Below are 20,639 nucleotides of genomic sequence, written 5' to 3'. Positions count from 1 at the left end.
TGACAGCAGTTGGAGCCAATGGCTGCACTGCTATCAATCTATCCAATCAACGCCGAGGCTAAGTGGAGAAGAGGACGCCTGGGGACGCACAGAGCAGGTAAACGGGCTCTGGTAAGTAAAATGGGGGGCTGGGGGTCCCATCATTGCCAGGTGTTTTTTCACCTTAATGCATAGGATGCATTAAGGTGAAAAAACATGAACCTTTACAACCCCTTTAACCACTTGCCGACCGGGCCATAGCCAAAAGATGGCTACAGCGTGGTCGGCTTATTCTGGGAGGACGTCCATGGACATCCTCCCAGAATGTTGCTCTTGCGCGCCCTCTGGGGCACGCTCCCGGAAATATTCATGACTGCTGGGTCCGGAAGACCTGGCGCATCACGGATCACGGTAAATGGTCGCTGGTAGTAGCCATTTACCATGTGATCGCTCCTTCAAATGATGGATCGATCACTTGTAAACAAACTGTCCTCATGTAATGATGCCAGTCCCTCCCTGCCCTCTCTATACCGATCTGTACAGTGCGAGGAGAGAGGGGGAGAGGGGGAGAGATCGTTTGTAGCAGCGCTGTGGGCTGGATCTGCTCAGTGCCAAGACTCTGTAGTGCTCGCCAATACTCTGCCAATACTCTGCAATACTTTGCCAATACTTGCCAATACTCTGTCAATAAATTTTAACGGAAACAAAGATTTTTTTTTTTTTTTACCGAATTGTCTATTTTTTTGATTCATAGTGCAAAAAATAAAAAACCCAGCGGTGATTAAATACCACCAAAAGAAAGTTCTATCTCTCTGAAAAAAAAGGACAAAAAATTCATATGGGTACAGTGTTGCATGACTGAGTAATTGTCATTCAAATTGTGATAGCACCGAAAGCTGAAAATTGGTCTGGTTAGGAAAGGGGGTTTAAGTGCCCAGTGGTCAAGTGGTTAACATAACAATGTAATATATACATTATTTTTGGGTTATACTGAGTTTTCTTTTAGCAATATTGTCTTGCAAATGTTTTTTGTTTTCCTTTTAAATTTAAGACAAAAAGTGATTTTTATTTTTTTTAGCTTTAAATAATGTTTATTTGAATTTTTATAGAAAACATACAAAAGTATACAAAATACAGTCAGTATATACTTCGACAGTCAGTCACACTTGAAAATATAAAACCGCAACCAACATGTAGCATTACTTCAACAAAATGGCGGTCCCCCCCCTGCGTCGACCAGACACACTTGGGGTTCGGGCGTCGTGTGGGGTCCCCCCGCTCGGGTGGACTCATGCAAGCCTCCTAGGAGGCCGCATCCCCCGAGCGGGTTCACCCCCGTTATGATACTTTCAGATAAGTATAAGGTAAAGCGGAAAAGCTTTTGGAAGCAAAGTGCACTTGAAAAAATACCGATAATACATTATCCGACTGCAATTGTCATAAATCAAATGGTTTGTAAAATGAGTAAAAATCTTTATAACAACTCTAAACTTAAAACTTGAAACCTTAAAGTCAGTCTCGATATTAGTAGCGTTGCCTATTCCCTTATTTACTCCCAGCGAAGGCGGGCTGGCCCTTTCTGCTATACGTTGAATACCACTCATGCCATGGAGCCCATAACTCACATGTTTCCTCATATTTCCCCAGAGTGGAAGAGTGCAGAATTTCGTATTGGCTATGGGTGTGCACCGTGGTCATAACTTCCAAGAGGGACGGGGGTGCAGTATCTCGCCAGTGCCTGAGGATAATTAATCTGGTAGCCAACAACACGTGTGAAACCACTGTTTGATATGTGTTTGGATATTTGTCCAGGTCAAGCGAGAGAATTGCCGTTTCTGGGACTAGGTTCCCTTGCGTACCTGTTATAGTAGAGATAGCTCGCTCAACCTGATTCCAAAGTGGGCCTAGCTTAGGACAATGCCAGAGGATATGACTCAAAGATCCATATCCCCCGCAACTCCTCCAACATGCAGACGATGTCGTGCGATAAATTTTTGAGAGGCGGCTTGGGGTTAAGTACCATCTAAGTGTGATTTTTTGTTGCATTTCCCGCAGATTAGTGCTTTTTGTGGATCTGTGTGTCAGTTTAAAAGCTCTCTCCCATTGTTCTAGCAGAAAAACCCTTCCCAGTTCCATCTCCCATGCCTCCATATTGTGCGATTTCTCGCACAGGTTTTTCCCCTGAAGGCCCATGTATATTATGGAAATCCCCCTAGAGTTGTTAAGTGGATCTGTAAAGAAGCTATGCAAGGTAGAGGGAAGTAAAAACTGAACGTTAGTGTCCCTCCTGAGAAGTTGTGATAGCTGTAAATATCTGTAACGCTCTCGTTCCGGCAGGTTAAATTCCTGGGAAATAGAGGAAAATGGCCTAATATTTGAATCTAGCATAATGTCTTCTAAATAGCGGATGCCTTGATCCTCCCATAACTTCAAGTTGATGTCCGGAATCAGATATCGGATCGCCGACATGGGTAATTTCAGGGGAGAGAGAGCACCCGCTCCTCTACAGTGTTTCCTAAAATACAGCCAGGCTCTCAGGGCGGCCAGTATTGTAGGCGACAATTGTGTGTTTAGAAAAGAGTGTGAGTGAGCCGTAAGTAAGAAATCTTTCAACGTGCCCGATGACAGGTGTGTCCCCTCAATTTCCGACCAGAGTTTCCTCTGGTCGGAATTGGGGATGATCCAGTGTCTGAGTTGGGTCAGGATTGCTGCAAAATAGTAATCTTGGATATGGACGTGTCCTACTCCTCCTGCTCTCTTATGTTTGATCATCCTACCAAAGGCACATCTGGCCTTTTTCCCCTGCCATATAAACCTATTCAGTACAGATTGCATAGCTTGGAAGTATGAGTTAGGTATTGGTATAGGGAGCGTGCGAAAGACGTACAATATTTGAGGTAGAATCTGCATTTTGAAAGCCGCCAATTTTCCTAGCCAGGACAATTCTGTTACGGAAATAGCTTTCAACTTCCCCTCAAGCTTGTTTAGCATTGGAGTATAGTTAGCTGCTACCAACCCATCCGTCTTGGAAGTAAGAGTTATACCTAGGTACTTGATCCCTTCTTGACTCCATATATACGGGAACATCTGTTCCAATTTGTGCTTAGAGTGGTCCGGGACCCCTAGGCTAAGTATGTAAGATTTACTTGCATTTATTTTATAGTACGATATATCGTTAAAATCCTGTAGGGCATGATGCACTGCTGTTAGAGAGTCCTCAGCATTTGTGAGCATTAGAATAATATCATCTGCATTCTGCAAACAGGCTAATTACGTGTTCCCTCCCCCCAATGCTTACTCCATGTATAAGTGGATGGGATCTCAAGTGGATAGCGAGAGGTTCCATCAGTAGGTTAAAAATCAGGGGTGACAATGGGCACCCCTGTCTCGTCCCATTCGTAATCTGAAATGGTTTGGATAGGGCCCCCGCCACAAGTACCTGAGCCGACGGCCTGGAGTACAAGGCCATAATGGCGCTATAAATTGCTCCATCAAAGCCAAACCCCCGCAACACCCGAGAAAGAAACTGCCAATGTATTCTATCGAACGCCTTCTCTGCATCCAGCGCAAGGAGCAGAGAAGGCGTTCCCCGTTTATTAACTGTATGAATCACATCGATCAGGCGCCTAGTGGCGTCAGAGGACTGTCTCCCCTTAGTAAATCCCGACTGATCCGGATTGATCAATTCAGGCAGGATGTGCATCAACCTTGTGGCCATAAGCTTAGCATAAATTTTAACATCATTATTTAGCAATGATATCGGACGAAAATTTTGCGGTGAATCCGGACTTTTACCTGGCTTCGGCAATGCAACAATAGTGGCTTTCAGCATTTCCTGAGGGAACGAGGAGGAGGCAGCAGCAGACCTAAACACCTCCACCATATGGGGGGTCAATATACCTTGAAAGGATTGATAGTATTCCCTGGGGAAGCCATCTGGGCCAGGGGATTTGTTTAAGGGTAGACCCTTTATTAACTGGACAATTTCCACTTCTGTAATGGGGCTATTTAGCGCCTGTAAATGGTCCTCCGTAAGCTTGGGAAGATTAAGTGTGTGTAGGAAGTCATCTATAGCGGTAGTGGACGGTTGTGTTATAGTGGGGTCGTCTTTAAGGTTATATAATGAGCCATAGTAGCTGCTAAACGCATCCGCTATATCCTGAGGGTGCTGTAGTTTAGTCTTATGATGTAGTACATATTGAATGTGAGTCCTATGCCTATACTCCTTTAATTTCTGCGCTAGCAGTTTCCCAGCTCTATTACCACTAGTGTAGTAAGTCAATTTCATTTTCCTGGAGGCCTTCTCAAAGTCCTCCAGAAGGCACAATCTTAATTCCGTTCTCAGGAGCGTGAGTTGGTCTGTCAGGGTTTGAGTCGTGTTTCGCATGTTTTGGGCCTCTAGGGACTTCAATGTTTCAATAATATCTGAGGTCCGCTGCTGCCTCTCCCTTTTAGCCCTTGCCCCCTGCTGGATCAGTACTCCCCTGGCGAACGCCTTATGAGCATTCCAGAGAATAAAAGGATCTGATACTGAGCCTAAATTAGTATTAAAGAATTCAGACAGTCGTTGTTGAACATATTCCTTTGTCGGACCATGGCGGAGGAGTCAGGGGTTTGCTCTCCAGATAAAAGCGTTTTTGCTGTTCATAGGATTCCCCACTTGTAACTCCACCGGCGCATGGTCCGACCAGGTTATGTCGTGAATCTGCGCAGACTTGCATTGAAACAGTAGTTGTTTGTCAATCAAAAACAGATCAATCCTGCTATATGTTTTGTGGCTATTAGAAAAGAATGAGAAGTCCCTGGTGTTGGCGTTCAGACATCTCCACGCATCAAAAAGGGAATGCTTGCGCAAAAAAGGGAGGAGAGAAGGTTGAGGTCTCTTCGGATGTGAGGTAGAGTCCAGCATGTGGTCTGGGGCCACATTAAAGTCCCCGCATATCAGCAAAGAACCCTGGAGTACTTGCTGAATTTTCCTCATAAGTTTATTCAGAAATTTGGATTGACCTGTGTTGGGGGCATAAATGTTCGCCAGTGTGTAGAGTGCCGAGTTAATTTCACATATCATAATTAAAAATCTACCCTGAGAGTCCTCTTCAATTCTGTGTAGTTTAAAAGCGACCGTGTCTCTGACCGCCACCATCACCCCCCTTTTCTTTTGGTCCGCATTAGCAAAATAGACTTGGGGGAATTTGGGATGGGTGCATTTTGGGGGAGCAGTGCTCTGAAAGTGAGTCTCTTGCACGCACAAGATGTCACAGTTCCTTTGGAGGGCTTCTTTCCATAGAGACCTGCGTTTAGCGGGGTGATTAAGGCCCTTAGCGTTGATTGATAAAAATTTAACTGCCATGGGAAATGAATGTGGAGAAGATGCTTACCAAGCGGGAGCGACTCACCCAAACGACTTTTGCACACCGCCAACGTGGATTTCGTAGGAGCTTTTCATGTCGATGTTCTGATAGATTCGTAGGACATAGGTTGAAAGCTTGCCTTGCATCTGGGAGGGAAGAGACGACTGACCATTCAGAGAAAAAAATAAAGTGAGAGTCAACAGTGAACTGGGTGGATAAGTACCACCAACCGTGTAAAAGGAAAAAAAACAGAGGTAGTATAAAAGTCAAACATAACAAAAATGTGAAAAAGTGTGACATAATGCCACTCAAGTAGTAATAACTTGGGGGGAAAGTTGTATCCAACTTTACGGAGCGAAACAATGCCTCCTGAGCGGGTGAGAAGATAAGGGACCCCATTCCCGATCAGCTGTGTTTACGGGCATTTTTGTGATTAACAGTGCGCCATTCCATATCTTGCTCATCGCTGGGGCTACCTTGTCTGGGAATCCTCTGAGTGTCCGCTATGATCCCCCAGGAGCTCAATAGGGCCATACCCTTGGGGACAGAGTCCATCACATATTCCTTGCCATCTTTCGTGACTATCAGTTTAGTGGGGAAGCCCCATCTGTAACTTATCTTGTGATTTCTGAGTGCTTTTGTCAAAGTAACCACGTTTCTGCGTTTTTGCAGCGTATAATGAGAGAGATCCGCATAGAATTGCAGATGAGAGTATTCTGGAGGAATCTGGTCCTTCTGCCTAGTGACAAGCATGAGTCTTTCCTTTGTGTGGAAAAAATGCAGGCGGAGAATAACGTCTCTGGGGATGTTGTCAGATAGGTAGCTGGGTTTCGGGAGTCTATGAATTCTGTCCACCGTAAAGTCAAGCTCCTTCATGTCCGGCAAAATGGCCGTAAAAAGCTGCAATGCATAGTCCCTCAGCTCCTGTTGCTGCACCGATTCAGGAACCCCCCTTATCTTCACGTTATTCCTCCTAGACCTATCCTCAATGTCCGCCATTTTAGCTCTGATATCTTCTATCTCATCATCTTTCGCCTCATTGGCGTCAACCAGCTCATTAATAGTTGTAGCAAATTCCCCCATTCTATGTTCAATATGGGTCACTTTAGCAGTCACAGATTGTAGATCTTTCCCAAATTTATGCATGCACGCAACCATGTCTGAGTTCAGTGATCCCCTCAAGGATACTAGCATCTCCTTTAACACAGTGTCCATGACCGGTTGACCGATAGTGGGGAATGTATCTATGGAGTCTGGCAGCTCCCTAGTATCATCCCCTGAGTCTAGGAGGGAGCTCACCTCATGGACGCCATCCGCGTCATCCGGCTTGAATCGCGCCTTCTCCGGGCTCCCTGAGGATGGTGTGGCTGGTGGGGACTTTGGATCGCCCGGAGGGCTGCCTCGTTTATGCTTCCCATGCTGCAATCCGCGGCCGGAGGCCGCGAGGGACGGCGTGGAGGTATGGCTGGCGCCATCTTGCTTTCCTTCATAGGCAAAGTATTCCGTGAGCCGTGCAGGCCCTCCCGGCCTTCGTTTCTTCCCCGGCATGTTAGCGTGGAGGTCCCCGACTGTCGGGGGTCTGGATCGATACCCTGGGTGCCCGAAAAAGCGATCGGGATGGGTGTTTTTAGCCGCTGCTGTCCCGCTGAGTCAGGAGCTCCTCTGCTACGCGTCCATCTTGGACTCCGGCTAGCTCCGCCCCCCGATTTTTTTTTTTTTTTACCAGTGTTAGTTTTGAAAAAAGTAGTTTTACTGTAAATAAAAATGATACATTATTTTATATATTGCCCTGTTTAATATGTCACTAAAATTATGTTTGTGGTGAAATGGCAGTTGAAAGTTATTTGCATATGACATTTTTGTTTTCCGTTTTGCACCTTTTAGGCACAAAAAAACATATAAACTGAAGAAAAATGAAAAATATGATGTATATTGTCAGAAGTATTGGTACACCTGCCTTTACACGCACATGAACTTTAATGGCATTCCAGTCTTAGTCCGTAGGGTTCAATATTGAGTTGGCCCACCCTTTGCAGCTATAACAGCTTCATCTCTTCTTCTTCTTTTTTTTTTTTTTTTTTTTTTTTAGGCCACCATAAATTCTAGGCTTAAAGAGGAATTCCAGCCAAAGTCAAAACAATCTAACACTAAACCTACACTCAGTCCCATTATAAGCCTAATCTATCTGACCCTGCAAAGAAAAGAGTGATATACTTACCCATTCTGAAGCTACTCCAGTTGTGACTCGCGGCCCAGTTAACTCCACAGTGCCCGTGGTAATGGGCATGACCATCTTGAAGGACTTGAAACTGCCCCGCCTGATAGTCAAATATACACATTTGGGCTGTTGGGCCCGAGACTGCTGTCTGCAGGCAGTATGGCTTAGTGTACATCAAGCTTTCGAGACACAATGTAGAACTAATGAAAAAAATATTTAAACAGTGCTTGTAGGATATAGTGCAAGTAAACACAATGAAAACAAATATCAAGCTCTGAAGTGAAATAAATACAAGTGAAAAAAACTGCAGCAGCTATTGCAAAGGTGCTAAACCTTAAGGTATAGATGGATCAATAAGAACAGTGCTTGCAGGCTATAGTAGATAAGTGCAAATAAATGACCATGTTGACTTATACACAAATTATTTTGCACAAATAATGTTTCTTAAATTAAGTGCTATGTGCTCAAAAAGTGCATAAGTGCTCCAATATTGTTGCTGGTGTGCCACAAATAAGAATGGTGCCATGTGCCACACTCCCCTGCTGTGATCCCACTCACCAAACGGCATGGACCCACAGCTTTGCAGTCTGGAATCAGAAAAGCTGAGATCAATAAAATCGGTTATAATGTTACAATGTAGAACTACCAAGAGGCGACCTTAACAAGAGGGAGTGGTCCGTACCAACCCCCCCTCCCCGAAGCAAAAGTTAAACGCTGCAAGAGGCGGTCTGGGCCCTGACAGTGGGGGCCCACAGGAAGATACAATGAGCCACGGTGATGATAGAGCCCCACTTGAATCCCATGACACCAGGAGAATGGTTGGTGGGCCGTAATCTACCTCATCAACCTAGGAACAACACCAATCTTGCAGCCCAGGTGCAGTGTGTTGACCAACAAATACGCTGTATCTCCCCACTGCATCTCCGAGGCCCAACCAGGAGTTGAGGTGATATGTGCCATGGATTTTTGGGGACGAGACCTGATACAAGTCCTTTTTAAAATAGCTGCAAATTACCTTTAAGAGACTACTTCATCAGCTATTGAAGAAGCATGCATTGGTGTTCGCCACAAACCCTGAAGATTACGGATTCACCAAGGCTATTGACCTATTCAAACACGGGGGCACCGCCATCCAGGAGCAGTACCATCACATTCCCTCAGCACTTATGCCAGTAAGTCAAGGAGTTACTTCACAATATGTTGCAAGGTGGAGTGATCCAAGAAAGCCACAGTCTATGGGTCTTGGTGTGCAAGAAAGAAGCAGCCTACGGTTCTGCATGGACTATCATAACCGCAGGGATGCTTACCCCCTCCAACATGTTGAAAAATCCCTAATGGCCCTTGGACAGGCTAAGTTCTTTTTGACTTATTGACTCATATAGTGAAATCCCGTGAAATGTCTTTGTTGAGTAGAGGTTTAACCTTTGCTCCAACAACCCAACTCAATCCTTTTATGCTACTCAAGAACAGGTTAATTCGGAACCTCATGGTCCAAAGTTATTATACTATGAAACCTCAGCCAGAGCCTGGGTCTAACACAATGGACATTGCTCCCCCTCTTGACCATTCTATGGATTTCTTGGATACCATGGACAAGAGTACACTTCAACAACTCGAAGAATTGTATACTGAAAGTGAGTCCTCTATCCCCCTACTTAATGACCTCGGTCTGTTCAGCATACTGGTTTTAAACCTTGGTTTGAAACCCTACTCATGTCAAGGGACCGTATTTTGAGAGTTTTTATCTGGTACAATGACCTCTTAGTTATTTGTAAAAACAGCAACTCATCCAAACAAAAACCTTAGCCCTTCAAAATTTGAAGCCCTTAGCTCCCTTATGTTCAACTTGCATGTTGTTATTAAGTCTACTGAAAAAAAGGGAAGGCATAGTGGTGCAAAATAGGACAGATTATCTTGCTGAGGCCCTGTAAATAAGTATGAGGCTGCTTTCTTGGATAAACCAATTCATAAGGTACTGTATTTTTATAATTTGCCAAAGGTTCACAAAGACCAGAATAATCCTCCCAGTCAACCTAATATTGGATCAATGGATCAAGGCAACTGGAACTGTCCTATCGGGTTATTGTGAACTTTTTCTGCCTTACATAAATATAAGTTTTCTATTGCAACTGACTGTGTGAGTTATTTTTGATGCACCATGCTGCACCTCACCTACATACATTCTGATTTGCCAGTGAAGGAGAAGCAGCACACTGATGAGGCCATATCTGTGCTCCCCTTCTGTAGGCAGTGTTAGAAAGAAAACATTGAGCTATACTATGAGTCTGACTGTCCTAAACTAATAGAACTCCCTCTCCAACTATAATGGGACACCAGGAGCTAATACAAATACAGATTTAAGGTGCTAATACTAGGTAGGCAGTAGGTGGTTTGACAAAACAGATAGCTGGTAGGTCTTGATGGTGGACATTGTGGTGAATGGAAGATTGTGATTCTCACCTCTTGACTGGTATTTGCATTACTGGATCCGCCAATTGACATTTCCACTTAAAGAGAAAGGCAATGGATTAATGATATACCGTAATTACAAAAAATAAAAGCAGAGAATGGAAAGTAAGGTAAAGGAAAAGTAAGGGGGAAAAGGGAAATAAAGGAAGTTAAAGTGAGGAAAAGTAAAAGAAATCAAAGAACAGAAAAGTAAAGGGTGTAAGAAAAGGAAGATAAAAGGAATGGGAAAAAAAATAAAAAAAAAAGCAAAATAAAATAAATTGAAAGGAAAAGAAAAGGGAAAAAAAAGAAGATAGGAAAGAGAAGGAAAAAAAGAAATGAGGAAAGGAAAGAGGAAAGGAAAGGTAAGGGGAAATCACAGGAAAGGAAAGAGGAAAGGAAAGGAAAGGAAAGGAAAGGAAAGGAAAGGGGAAATCACAGGAAAGGAAAGGAAAGGAAAAGAAAGAAGAAAGGAAAGTAAAGTAAAGGAAAGAATAAAGGAAAGGAAAGAAGAAAGGAAAGGAAAGGTTAAATCTATACTCTCCCCCTACCGTTACCATCATTGCTTGGGGCCCTTGATGCACGGTTCACAGGCGAAGGTAAAGACTTTACTCTGAAAAGACATAAATGTATATAATTAAAAAAATAAATAAACACATAGGCTGTCCTTGTTGACTTTCCTTTGCAAATACTATATGCCTGGCTGATTCTCTGAGTTCAAAACATTATAAGCCACTGTCACTAAGCAAACACACAGCAAACACACAACACTCAGAGGCTCTGATTTGTAACTTCAGAGGTAAATCATAATCTCTATATTTATTCTGATTAAATACTCCAGAAAATACTGAAGACTCAACTGTCAGGCAACTTTCTTTCCAGGAGGTCAGCCTACCGTGAAAGGGACAACTGTATATTGAACAGTAAAAAGTGATGATGACGAAACGCGCCAGTGCGTGACCTAGCGGCGACCAGAAACAACGTTGTGATGCTGTGCGTTCCAGGACCCAGAGCACTGAACCAGACAAAGGAAGTGTTTGATGCTGAGATCATTACGATCTCCACAGGAATACACTCTGGTCTTTCAGCCTTTGTTTGAGGAGAACGGTTAGTTCAAAGCACGTTTATTAAGAACTTTTACCTTGAGCTATACGATCACAGCTGAACCGGCATTGTGACATTGATAATCAAATTTTATTTGAACTACATAATAAATAGTTAAACTGGACTATACTATGTGGAGTCTCTTTTTCAATGCTCTTGGATTTTGGAATTGCCTATAAGGACATCCCATAGAGATATTTGGAGCAAATATGCTGCTGGATGTTGTTTGAGACCTGATAACTTCAACACGTGGTGGAAGAGGTTCATGGTGAAAGGTGCACTCATCAAATATCTACTGTATGCACCAATTGTGTTCACTAGAGACTTTTTCCATTCAACATCATACTTATGTTTATCCATTTATCTGTCCAATATTTGTGCGTGTATGGTGGTTAGTCAGTTTCCTAACTTTTGTTACTACTGAAGGGAGAGCAGCTTTGGTGTTTATTTGTATATTTAACAGGGTAGTAGAAAAAAAAGATCTGTATTTATACCCAACAATAAGATGACATTAACAGTAACATACTTACTTCTCTTTCTTTTTACAAATTACACCTGGCAATAAAATATAAAAAGAATATTATTACCCTAGTGACAATTTCACTGTTAGAAAAGTACATAAGTCCTTATATGCAATCTTATTAAATTAAGCTTCAAATTACCTCTGATGCTTCAAAGAGGATGATCAGTACTCCTCTTACATCCTTGATGTCCACTGCAAGAAGAACAACTGAACGAAGAATGTTCATAATCCATCACTTCCGTGAGTGTTGAATTACTGATCCCCCCTGTTGCACCCATTGGTTTGATCCACCAGTCCTGAATCACTACTGTGCCCAGTAGTGATGTACAGGTCAACAGGAGAAACCACAGAAGGAACATTGGGGGATCAGAGATCCAACACATGAATCACATATATACGATTTCCTTTGTCTAGCAAGAGGTAAAAGACTTTTGTTCAAATATATAGCCAATGGAGCTGTAACAGACTCAGCACCGGACACTATGGGGCAACCTGGAGGATCAATTTCAATTTTTATGACTCTTGGGTAATATGTACATATTACTAGACAAATTGAATCATATATACGTGATTCATATGATTTTTTTTTATTGAAAATCAGGGATTTAGCTGTTTCTGCAGACTCAATATTGGTCACTTGGGATATTTCAAGTTTATACACCATAATACCACATGAATAATTAGGTACAGAAGCCCTTCACCGCCTCCTAATTGCATTATGGTTATACAATTAAACACAAATTGCTTTTTTGATGCATTTATTGCAAATTGTATTAGAGGAAAATGTTTTCCTATTCAAAGAAACATACTATCTATAAATTAGGGGAGCGGCCATGGGTTCTAATGTTGCACCCCCATATGCAAACAGCTTTATTAATATGGTTGAAGAATCTTTGATTTTGAACAACGTTTTATTCAAAGAAAATTGTAAATGTTGGTTCAGATTTTTGGATGATGTGTTTGCGATATGGGAGGCGACTTGAACACTTTATCGTTATTTAATACCTGTATTAATTATTTGATACTTGGTTTGGAGTTTAATATGACTTATATAAATATCTCAGTACAGCGCAAAAACATAAAACTCTTTACAGTGAAATACTAAATGCATAAATAAAAGTCCATATAGTGAATGATACAATATACAGTGATCAAGAAAGATCAAAAAGAGTCCACTCATGTCTTTAATCAATATATCCAGTGACGATGTGATCCCTTCACCAATGAACTAGTTGGACTCTCACCTCATCGAATGGACCCCTGATAAATCAGATAGGTCAAACACACATGTTCCCATCAAGGGTGAAGTATAAGGCTACAGCAAACCAAACGGAAGCATTTCCAGATAGAATCTCCTCAATGTCATCAGGTCAGGATAATGTCATATATGAAAAAGAACAAGCAAATCTAGTGCTCTCCGTTTGGTAAGTTTTATTTGCAAGTAAGGGGGGTTGCCATGGGGGCCAAGTTTGCTCCCAGTGTGGCCAATTTATTTATGGCCCACTGGGAGGAGGAAGTTGTTTTTCGGAATCGCCCCAAGGAATTAATCTGCTACAATAGATTCATTGATGATCTCATTTTAGTATGGGATGGTGATCGGCGAGGATTGGATGAATTTGTCAGCACTATGAATGTTAACGACAAAAACATCCAGTTATCGTGGAATATCAGCCAAGAACGGTTGGTGTTTCTTGACCTAGAGATCACCAAAGCAAATGATGGGCTAGTATTAAAAAACCACTTTAAGCCAACTGACCGGAATTCGTACATTCCCCTGGGGAGTTGCCACCATAAGTCTTGGTTATGCAATATCCCCAGGGGACAGTACGTTAGACTAAGGCGGAATTGTTCCTACATGGATGACTTTGTGGATCAAGCCCACACATTGTCCTCTAGGTTTCGGGAAAAGGGTTATGATCCATCTGCTCTTGAACATGAAATATCTAGGGTTCAGCAGATGGATAGGTCCCTTCTGATTAAAGATAAGGCAAAAGAATCAGGTGTGGAAGGGGTTAATTTCCGAATGGTCCTTGATTATAACGTACAGTATAAAAAATTTGAAAAAGTTGTGGCCAAAAACTGGTTTATACTGAAACAAGACCGAGTGTTGGGCCCATTGTTACCCGCACGGCCTTCTTTCATATATAAAAAGGCTCCATCATTGCGTGACCAAATAGCACCGAGTGTTATTGATCCCCCTGTACAAACTGAAAGCAGGCTTTTCTCTTTTCTATCCGGCTTTTATGCGTGTGGTAGATGTACGGCATGTAGGCACTCTAGATGCAATATGAAAAGGAGAAAATCCTTCATAGCCACTAGTAATAATAAGGAATACAAGATCGATAAACTCATCACTTGTTCCACCATAGGGGTGGTATATATGTTACAATGTGGATGTGGTCTCCAATATATCGGTAGAACCTCCAGACCTCTACATGTGAGGTTGGGTGAACACGTAAATAATATTAAAAAGGGCTTGAAGACTCATAATGTGTCTCGCCATTTTAAATTGGTGCATTCCCAGAATCCCAGGAGTTTGAGCTTTTGGGGGATTGAGAAGGTCACCAAACATTGGCGTGGAGGTAACTTCATACGCCAATTAAGTAAACGTGAATCCTATTGGATACATGAAACACGGGTTCTTGCCCCGGGAGGTTTAAATGTGGAATTTGATTTAAATTGTTTCATTTCGGACAGATAAGTGTTTTATTCTATAGTATCTGATTCTTTTCATATTCATTGTGATATTTTTATTTTTTATTTTTATTTTTAATTTAATTTTATTTTTATATCTATTTTTTGTACATATTTTTTGATTTCTTTTTTACCTGTATGGTATGTGTTTAATTATAGGTATGTTTGTTTGTTTATTCTTCATGTATGGATCAGTGTAGCTTTCTGATGACGTCAGCGGCATCTGCGGGTATATTCGTTAGTTCTTATCATTGGTCATGCGACCTACCGGGAGATTCGTTTAAGGCTTCGTACTGTCCGTTTTGGGCAACGTCTCGTTCGTTTCTCTGCATGTTTTATGCGAGAACTATTAGTGGGTGATATTTTGTTGCCTAATTAGCGGACTTGACGTACGCCTCTCTCTGATTTTGATTTTAATTTTGTTTTAAATATCGTTTTGGTGCTCATAAAGTTTTCTATATGCCCTCTCCTTTCCCTCTGTGTATGGAACGATTACAGATGTATGTTCCGGTGTCACGCTAGTAGCGGCACTTGCCTTGCGCATAACTCCGCTGTTTATTGGTTCAAATTTAGTGTGTTAGTATAAAGCGGCCGTCCGACGTCATTCCGTCACCGCTGATGAAGTCCCGCCCTTTCCCTGGGACGCAACGCGTACGGACCACGTGACTCGCGTCGTGACGTCATCCGCCAGCTGACACACTGATCCATGCATGTTATTTCCTGCTTTGCACTCAGCACTGGAGATCAGTGCTTAGAAATGTGAGTGGAAATTTGTTTTTATTTATCTGTTTTAATAAATTGTTACCAAACGGAGAGCACTAGATTTGCTTGTTCTTTTTCATATATGACATTATCCTGACCTGATGACATTGAGGAGATTCTATCTGGAAATGCTTCCGTTTGGTTTGCTGTAGCCTTATACTTCACCCTTGATGGGAACATGTGTGTTTGACCTATCTGATTTATCAGGGGTCCATTCGATGAGGTGAGAGTCCAACTAGTTCATTGGTGAAGGGATCACATCGTCACTGGATATATTGATTAAAGACACACTACACAAGTGGACTCTTTTTGATCTTTCTTGATCACTGTATATTGTATCATTCACTATATGGACTTTTATTTATGCATTTAGTATTTCACTGTAAAGAGTTTTATGTTTTTGCGCTGTACTGAGATATTTATATTTTGAAATGTGGGATTTGGTAATTTGACCTACAGTATTCTAGCTGCATTTTTTCCTTTATATATATATTTTCTTTCACTGTTTTAGTTTTTTTAGCGCTGGTTGACTTTCTCACTATATTTTTCTGAACCAATTTACTACAATTTCAGCAGCTAATATGGATGTGTTTCAATATTTGGAAAATAGAGAGGTTAAATTAAGTGATATTTTTTCACGTACCCCTATTTCTGAACAAACCCCGGATGTGGTTTTGGCCTTTAGAAAGCTTGGTCATGTTTTTGAGAAAAAGGTTAAAGCTTGGTGGGATATTGTTTCTTTCCAGCAATATATTTCGGCTAGATTAATACCACGTCGTTTAAGATGGGACGTTCCTCCTAACGATGGACTCCTGGATAGGGATTCCATGTTGGAATGGGAAAACTTTTTTCTTAATAAAGGTCTAGAATTAATGGAATTTTTGTTGAAACGTAAACAAAGAAAAATGACCATTCTAGATAGTCAGATCAATGAGATTAAACATTCCATTGAATCATTTAAAGACACTCCTGATTTCATTAGACTCTCTGTTGAACTAAAGGACAAGATGGCAAAGTGGGACTTTGAGGTCCAAAATAAGAAAAAGAAAAAGTTCATAAGAGATTCAGATGATTTCAATGGGGGTAATGTCTTTAAATGGCAAAAAATGAATCAAACCGAGGGAGATATCCACCATGATACTCCTATTGAGGTTGATGCTATGGCCCCTATACCGCCACTTGGTTCTGTAGGCACCTTTATTCCGGAAAATCTGGTGCCAGATCCCTGTAACACTAGGAGTAGTGCACCGAGGGGAGGTACATATAATAGGGGACCCCGTAATAATTACGGAAAGAAAAGAGGTAGAGGTAATGGTAACCGTGACAGGAATTCTGACTCCAGGGCAGGCCCTGTAAATGAGTCTCAGTACTATTATGGTTACCATTCCCCTAGTAGACAGGGTGGGTATCAGTCCGATTATGGGTCCCATCAGAGGGTTCCGTATGGTGGTCAACCGGGATACACTCTACCTGTGTCTAATAGGTATGCACCATTACAATATGGAGGAGCCAGTGAGGGAGGGGATTTTTTAGGTGCACAGAGTGGACCCGGAAGGGGCCCTTATGTGCAGCCCCCTATTCACCAGCCCATCCATCCACCATTTGCACCTCCACCTATCCATCAGGAGTGGTGGAGACAGCAACCGCACGGAACCCCCCAGTCGGGCAATCAGGTCCGAAAAAGAAAAGAGAGAGAGGAAGGAGAGGGGGCAGGAGAATTCAAAAAACAAAAACCCCAATAGGGGCAGGCATATACAACTTAAGTGGATGTCCATTAAGCGATAATGAGTTAAAAGTTCTAGATAGGGGTCTAAAATTCGCTCCGGTTAGGAATTTTAGTAAATTCCATACATATGTTAACATCCAAAAGTTTGTTAGGAATTTGAACATGAAAAAATATTTTCTATCCAACCCTGTTAGACAGGTGAAAATATTTGAAGATCATCACTCAAATCTCCGTAATAAATCCACGTTTAACCCCTTAAACACCGATAACAAGTTTTTGGAGGTTTTTAAGAATGTTGTTATAAATGATCTAGACAATCTTAAAGTACGCAAAGTAAAGGACCCCCAGTTTATTAAATTGGGAATTGATTCCCTTAGGAGCAGGGATGACATAGTCATACGCCCCGCGGATAAAGGAGGGGGACTGGTGATTTTAAATAGAACTAATTATATGTCCGAAATGAATAAACTTGTCAGTGACACTGACACATATCATATTTTGAACAAAGATCCTATGTTACAGTATAAGGATGAATTACATTGGCTAATAGAAGAAGGGAAACATAAAAACATTCTCAATAAAAAAGAGGGATCTTATCTTGACCCATTATTTTGCCGTACCCCTATTATATACAGCCTGCCAAAAATCCATAAGGATTGTGTTAATCCGCCTGGCAGGCCTATTGTTAACGGTATTGACTCTATCTCCTCTAGAGTGGGTCAGTACATTGACACTTTTTTACAACCCCTGGTATTTAAAACCAAAGCATTCCTTAAAGACACTAAACACATTATTCAAATTCTTGAGTCATTGGATATTACGGCCTCCTGTTTTCTTGTGACAGCCGATGTCGGCTCACTGTACACTATTATAGGACACAGTGATGCGCGAGCTTCAGTTCAGTGGGCCATGTCCACTTACTCCGATTTATCGGAGTGTCATAAAAAATATATTCTCAAATGCTTGAATTTTTGTTTATCTAGGAATTATTTTTGGTTTAATCATCAGTTTTATTTGCAAGTAAGGGGGGTTGCCATGGGGGCCAAGTTTGCTCCCAGTGTGGCCAATTTATTTATGGCCCACTGGGAGGAGGAAGTTGTTTTTCGGAATCGCCCCAAGGAATTAATCTGCTACAATAGATTCATTGATGATCTCATTTTAGTATGGGATGGTGATCGGCGAGGATTGGATGAATTTGTCAGCACTATGAATGTTAACGACAAAAACATCCAGTTATCGTGGAATATCAGCCAAGAACGGTTGGTGTTTCTTGACCTAGAGATCACCAAAGCAAATGATGGGCTAGTATTAAAAAACCACTTTAAGCCAACTGACCGGAATTCGTACATTCCCCTGGGGAGTTGCCACCATAAGTCTTGGTTATGCAATATCCCCAGGGGACAGTACGTTAGACTAAGGCGGAATTGTTCCTACATGGATGACTTTGTGGATCAAGCCCACACATTGTCCTCTAGGTTTCGGGAAAAGGGTTATGATCCATCTGCTCTTGAACATGAAATATCTAGGGTTCAGCAGATGGATAGGTCCCTTCTGATTAAAGATAAGGCAAAAGAATCAGGTGTGGAAGGGGTTAATTTCCGAATGGTCCTTGATTATAACGTACAGTATAAAAAATTTGAAAAAGTTGTGGCCAAAAACTGGTTTATACTGAAACAAGACCGAGTGTTGGGCCCATTGTTACCCGCACGGCCTTCTTTCATATATAAAAAGGCTCCATCATTGCGTGACCAAATAGCACCGAGTGTTATTGATCCCCCTGTACAAACTGAAAGCAGGCTTTTCTCTTTTCTATCCGGCTTTTATGCGTGTGGTAGATGTACGGCATGTAGGCACTCTAGATGCAATATGAAAAGGAGAAAATCCTTCATAGCCACTAGTAATAATAAGGAATACAAGATCGATAAACTCATCACTTGTTCCACCATAGGGGTGGTATATATGTTACAATGTGGATGTGGTCTCCAATATATCGGTAGAACCTCCAGACCTCTACATGTGAGGTTGGGTGAACACGTAAATAATATTAAAAAGGGCTTGAAGACTCATAATGTGTCTCGCCATTTTAAATTGGTGCATTCCCAGAATCCCAGGAGTTTGAGCTTTTGGGGGATTGAGAAGGTCACCAAACATTGGCGTGGAGGTAACTTCATACGCCAATTAAGTAAACGTGAATCCTATTGGATACATGAAACACGGGTTCTTGCCCCGGGAGGTTTAAATGTGGAATTTGATTTAAATTGTTTCATTTCGGACAGATAAGTGTTTTATTCTATAGTATCTGATTCTTTTCATATTCATTGTGATATTTTTATTTTTTATTTTTATTTTTAATTTAATTTTATTTTTATATCTATTTTTTGTACATATTTTTTGATTTCTTTTTTACCTGTATGGTATGTGTTTAATTATAGGTATGTTTGTTTGTTTATTCTTCATGTATGGATCAGTGTAGCTTTCTGATGACGTCAGCGGCATCTGCGGGTATATTCGTTAGTTCTTATCATTGGTCATGCGACCTACCGGGAGATTCGTTTAAGGCTTCGTACTGTCCGTTTTGGGCAACGTCTCGTTCGTTTCTCTGCATGTTTTATGCGAGAACTATTAGTGGGTGATATTTTGTTGCCTAATTAGCGGACTTGACGTACGCCTCTCTCTGATTTTGATTTTAATTTTGTTTTAAATATCGTTTTGGTGCTCATAAAGTTTTCTATATGCCCTCTCCTTTCCCTCTGTGTATGGAACGATTACAGATGTATGTTCCGGTGTCACGCTAGTAGCGGCACTTGCCTTGCGCATAACTCCGCTGTTTATTGGTTCAAATTTAGTGTGTTAGTATAAAGCGGCCGTCCGACGTCATTCCGTCACCGCTGATGAAGTCCCGCCCTTTCCCTGGGATGCAACGAGTACGGACCACGTGACTCGCGTCGTGACGTCATCCGCCAGCTGACACACTGATCCATGCATGTTATTTCCTGCTTTGCACTCAGCACTGGAGATCAGTGCTTAGAAATGTGAGTGGAAATTTGTTTTTATTTATCTGTTTTAATAAATTGTTACCAAACGGAGAGCACTAGATTTGCTTGTTCTTTTTCATATATGACATTATCCTGACCTGATGACATTGAGGAGATTCTATCTGGAAATGCTTCCGTTTGGTTTGCTGTAGCCTTATACTTCACCCTTGATGGGAACATGTGTGTTTGACCTATCTGATTTATCAGGGGTCCATTCGATGAGGTGAGAGTCCAACTAGTTCATTGGTGAAGGGATCACATCGTCACTGGATATATTGATTAACCACTTTCAGACCGGACCATTTTGCTGGTAAATGACCAGAGGTCTTTTTACACTTTGGCACTGCGCTGCTTTAACTGGTAATTGCGCGGTCATGCAATGTTGTACCCAAACAAAATTTGCGTCCTTTTCTTCCCACAAATAGAGCTTTCTTTTGATGGTATTTGATTGCCTCTGCGATTTTTATTTTTTGCGATATAAACGTAAAAAGACCGCAAATTTTGAAAAAAAATGATATTTTCTACTTTTTGTTATTAGAAAAATCCAATAAACTCAATTTTAGTCATACATTTAGGCCAAAATGTATTCAGCCACATGTCTTTGGTAAAAAAAAAGTCAATAATTGTATATTTATTGGTTTGCGCAAAAGTTGTCACATCTACAAACTAAGGTACGTTTTCTGGAATTTACGCAGCTTTTAGTTTACGACTGCCTATCTCATTTCTTGAGGTGCTAAAATGACAGGGCAGTACAAAACCCCCCCAAATGACCCCATTTTGGAAAGTAGACCCCCTAAGG

The 20,639-nt window shown here is 41.6% G+C and overlaps 1 protein-coding gene across 1 annotated transcript in view; it reads right to left on the bottom strand.

The window, feature by feature from the left end:
- Positions 1–20,639, bottom strand: part of LOC143961373 (uncharacterized) — a 321,284-nt gene that overhangs the window by 7,411 nt on the left and 293,234 nt on the right. The window contains exons 4-6 of the mRNA XM_077470638.1: positions 11,631–11,655; positions 10,548–10,609; positions 10,009–10,055 (exon numbers count right to left, since the gene is read on the bottom strand). Coding sequence (XP_077326764.1) covers positions 10,009–10,055; positions 10,548–10,609; positions 11,631–11,655 — 134 coding nt within the window. The remainder of the gene's footprint in view (positions 1–10,008; positions 10,056–10,547; positions 10,610–11,630; positions 11,656–20,639) is intronic.

Source organism: Lithobates pipiens, unplaced genomic scaffold (genome assembly GCF_037356315.1).
Source record: "Lithobates pipiens isolate NorthernLeopardFrog02 unplaced genomic scaffold, aLitPip1_a1.2 Scaffold_8, whole genome shotgun sequence".
NCBI lineage: Eukaryota > Metazoa > Chordata > Amphibia > Anura > Ranidae > Lithobates > Lithobates pipiens.
Note: the sequence above shows the minus strand (reverse complement) of the source record. Positions and strands in the feature narration are given on the sequence as shown.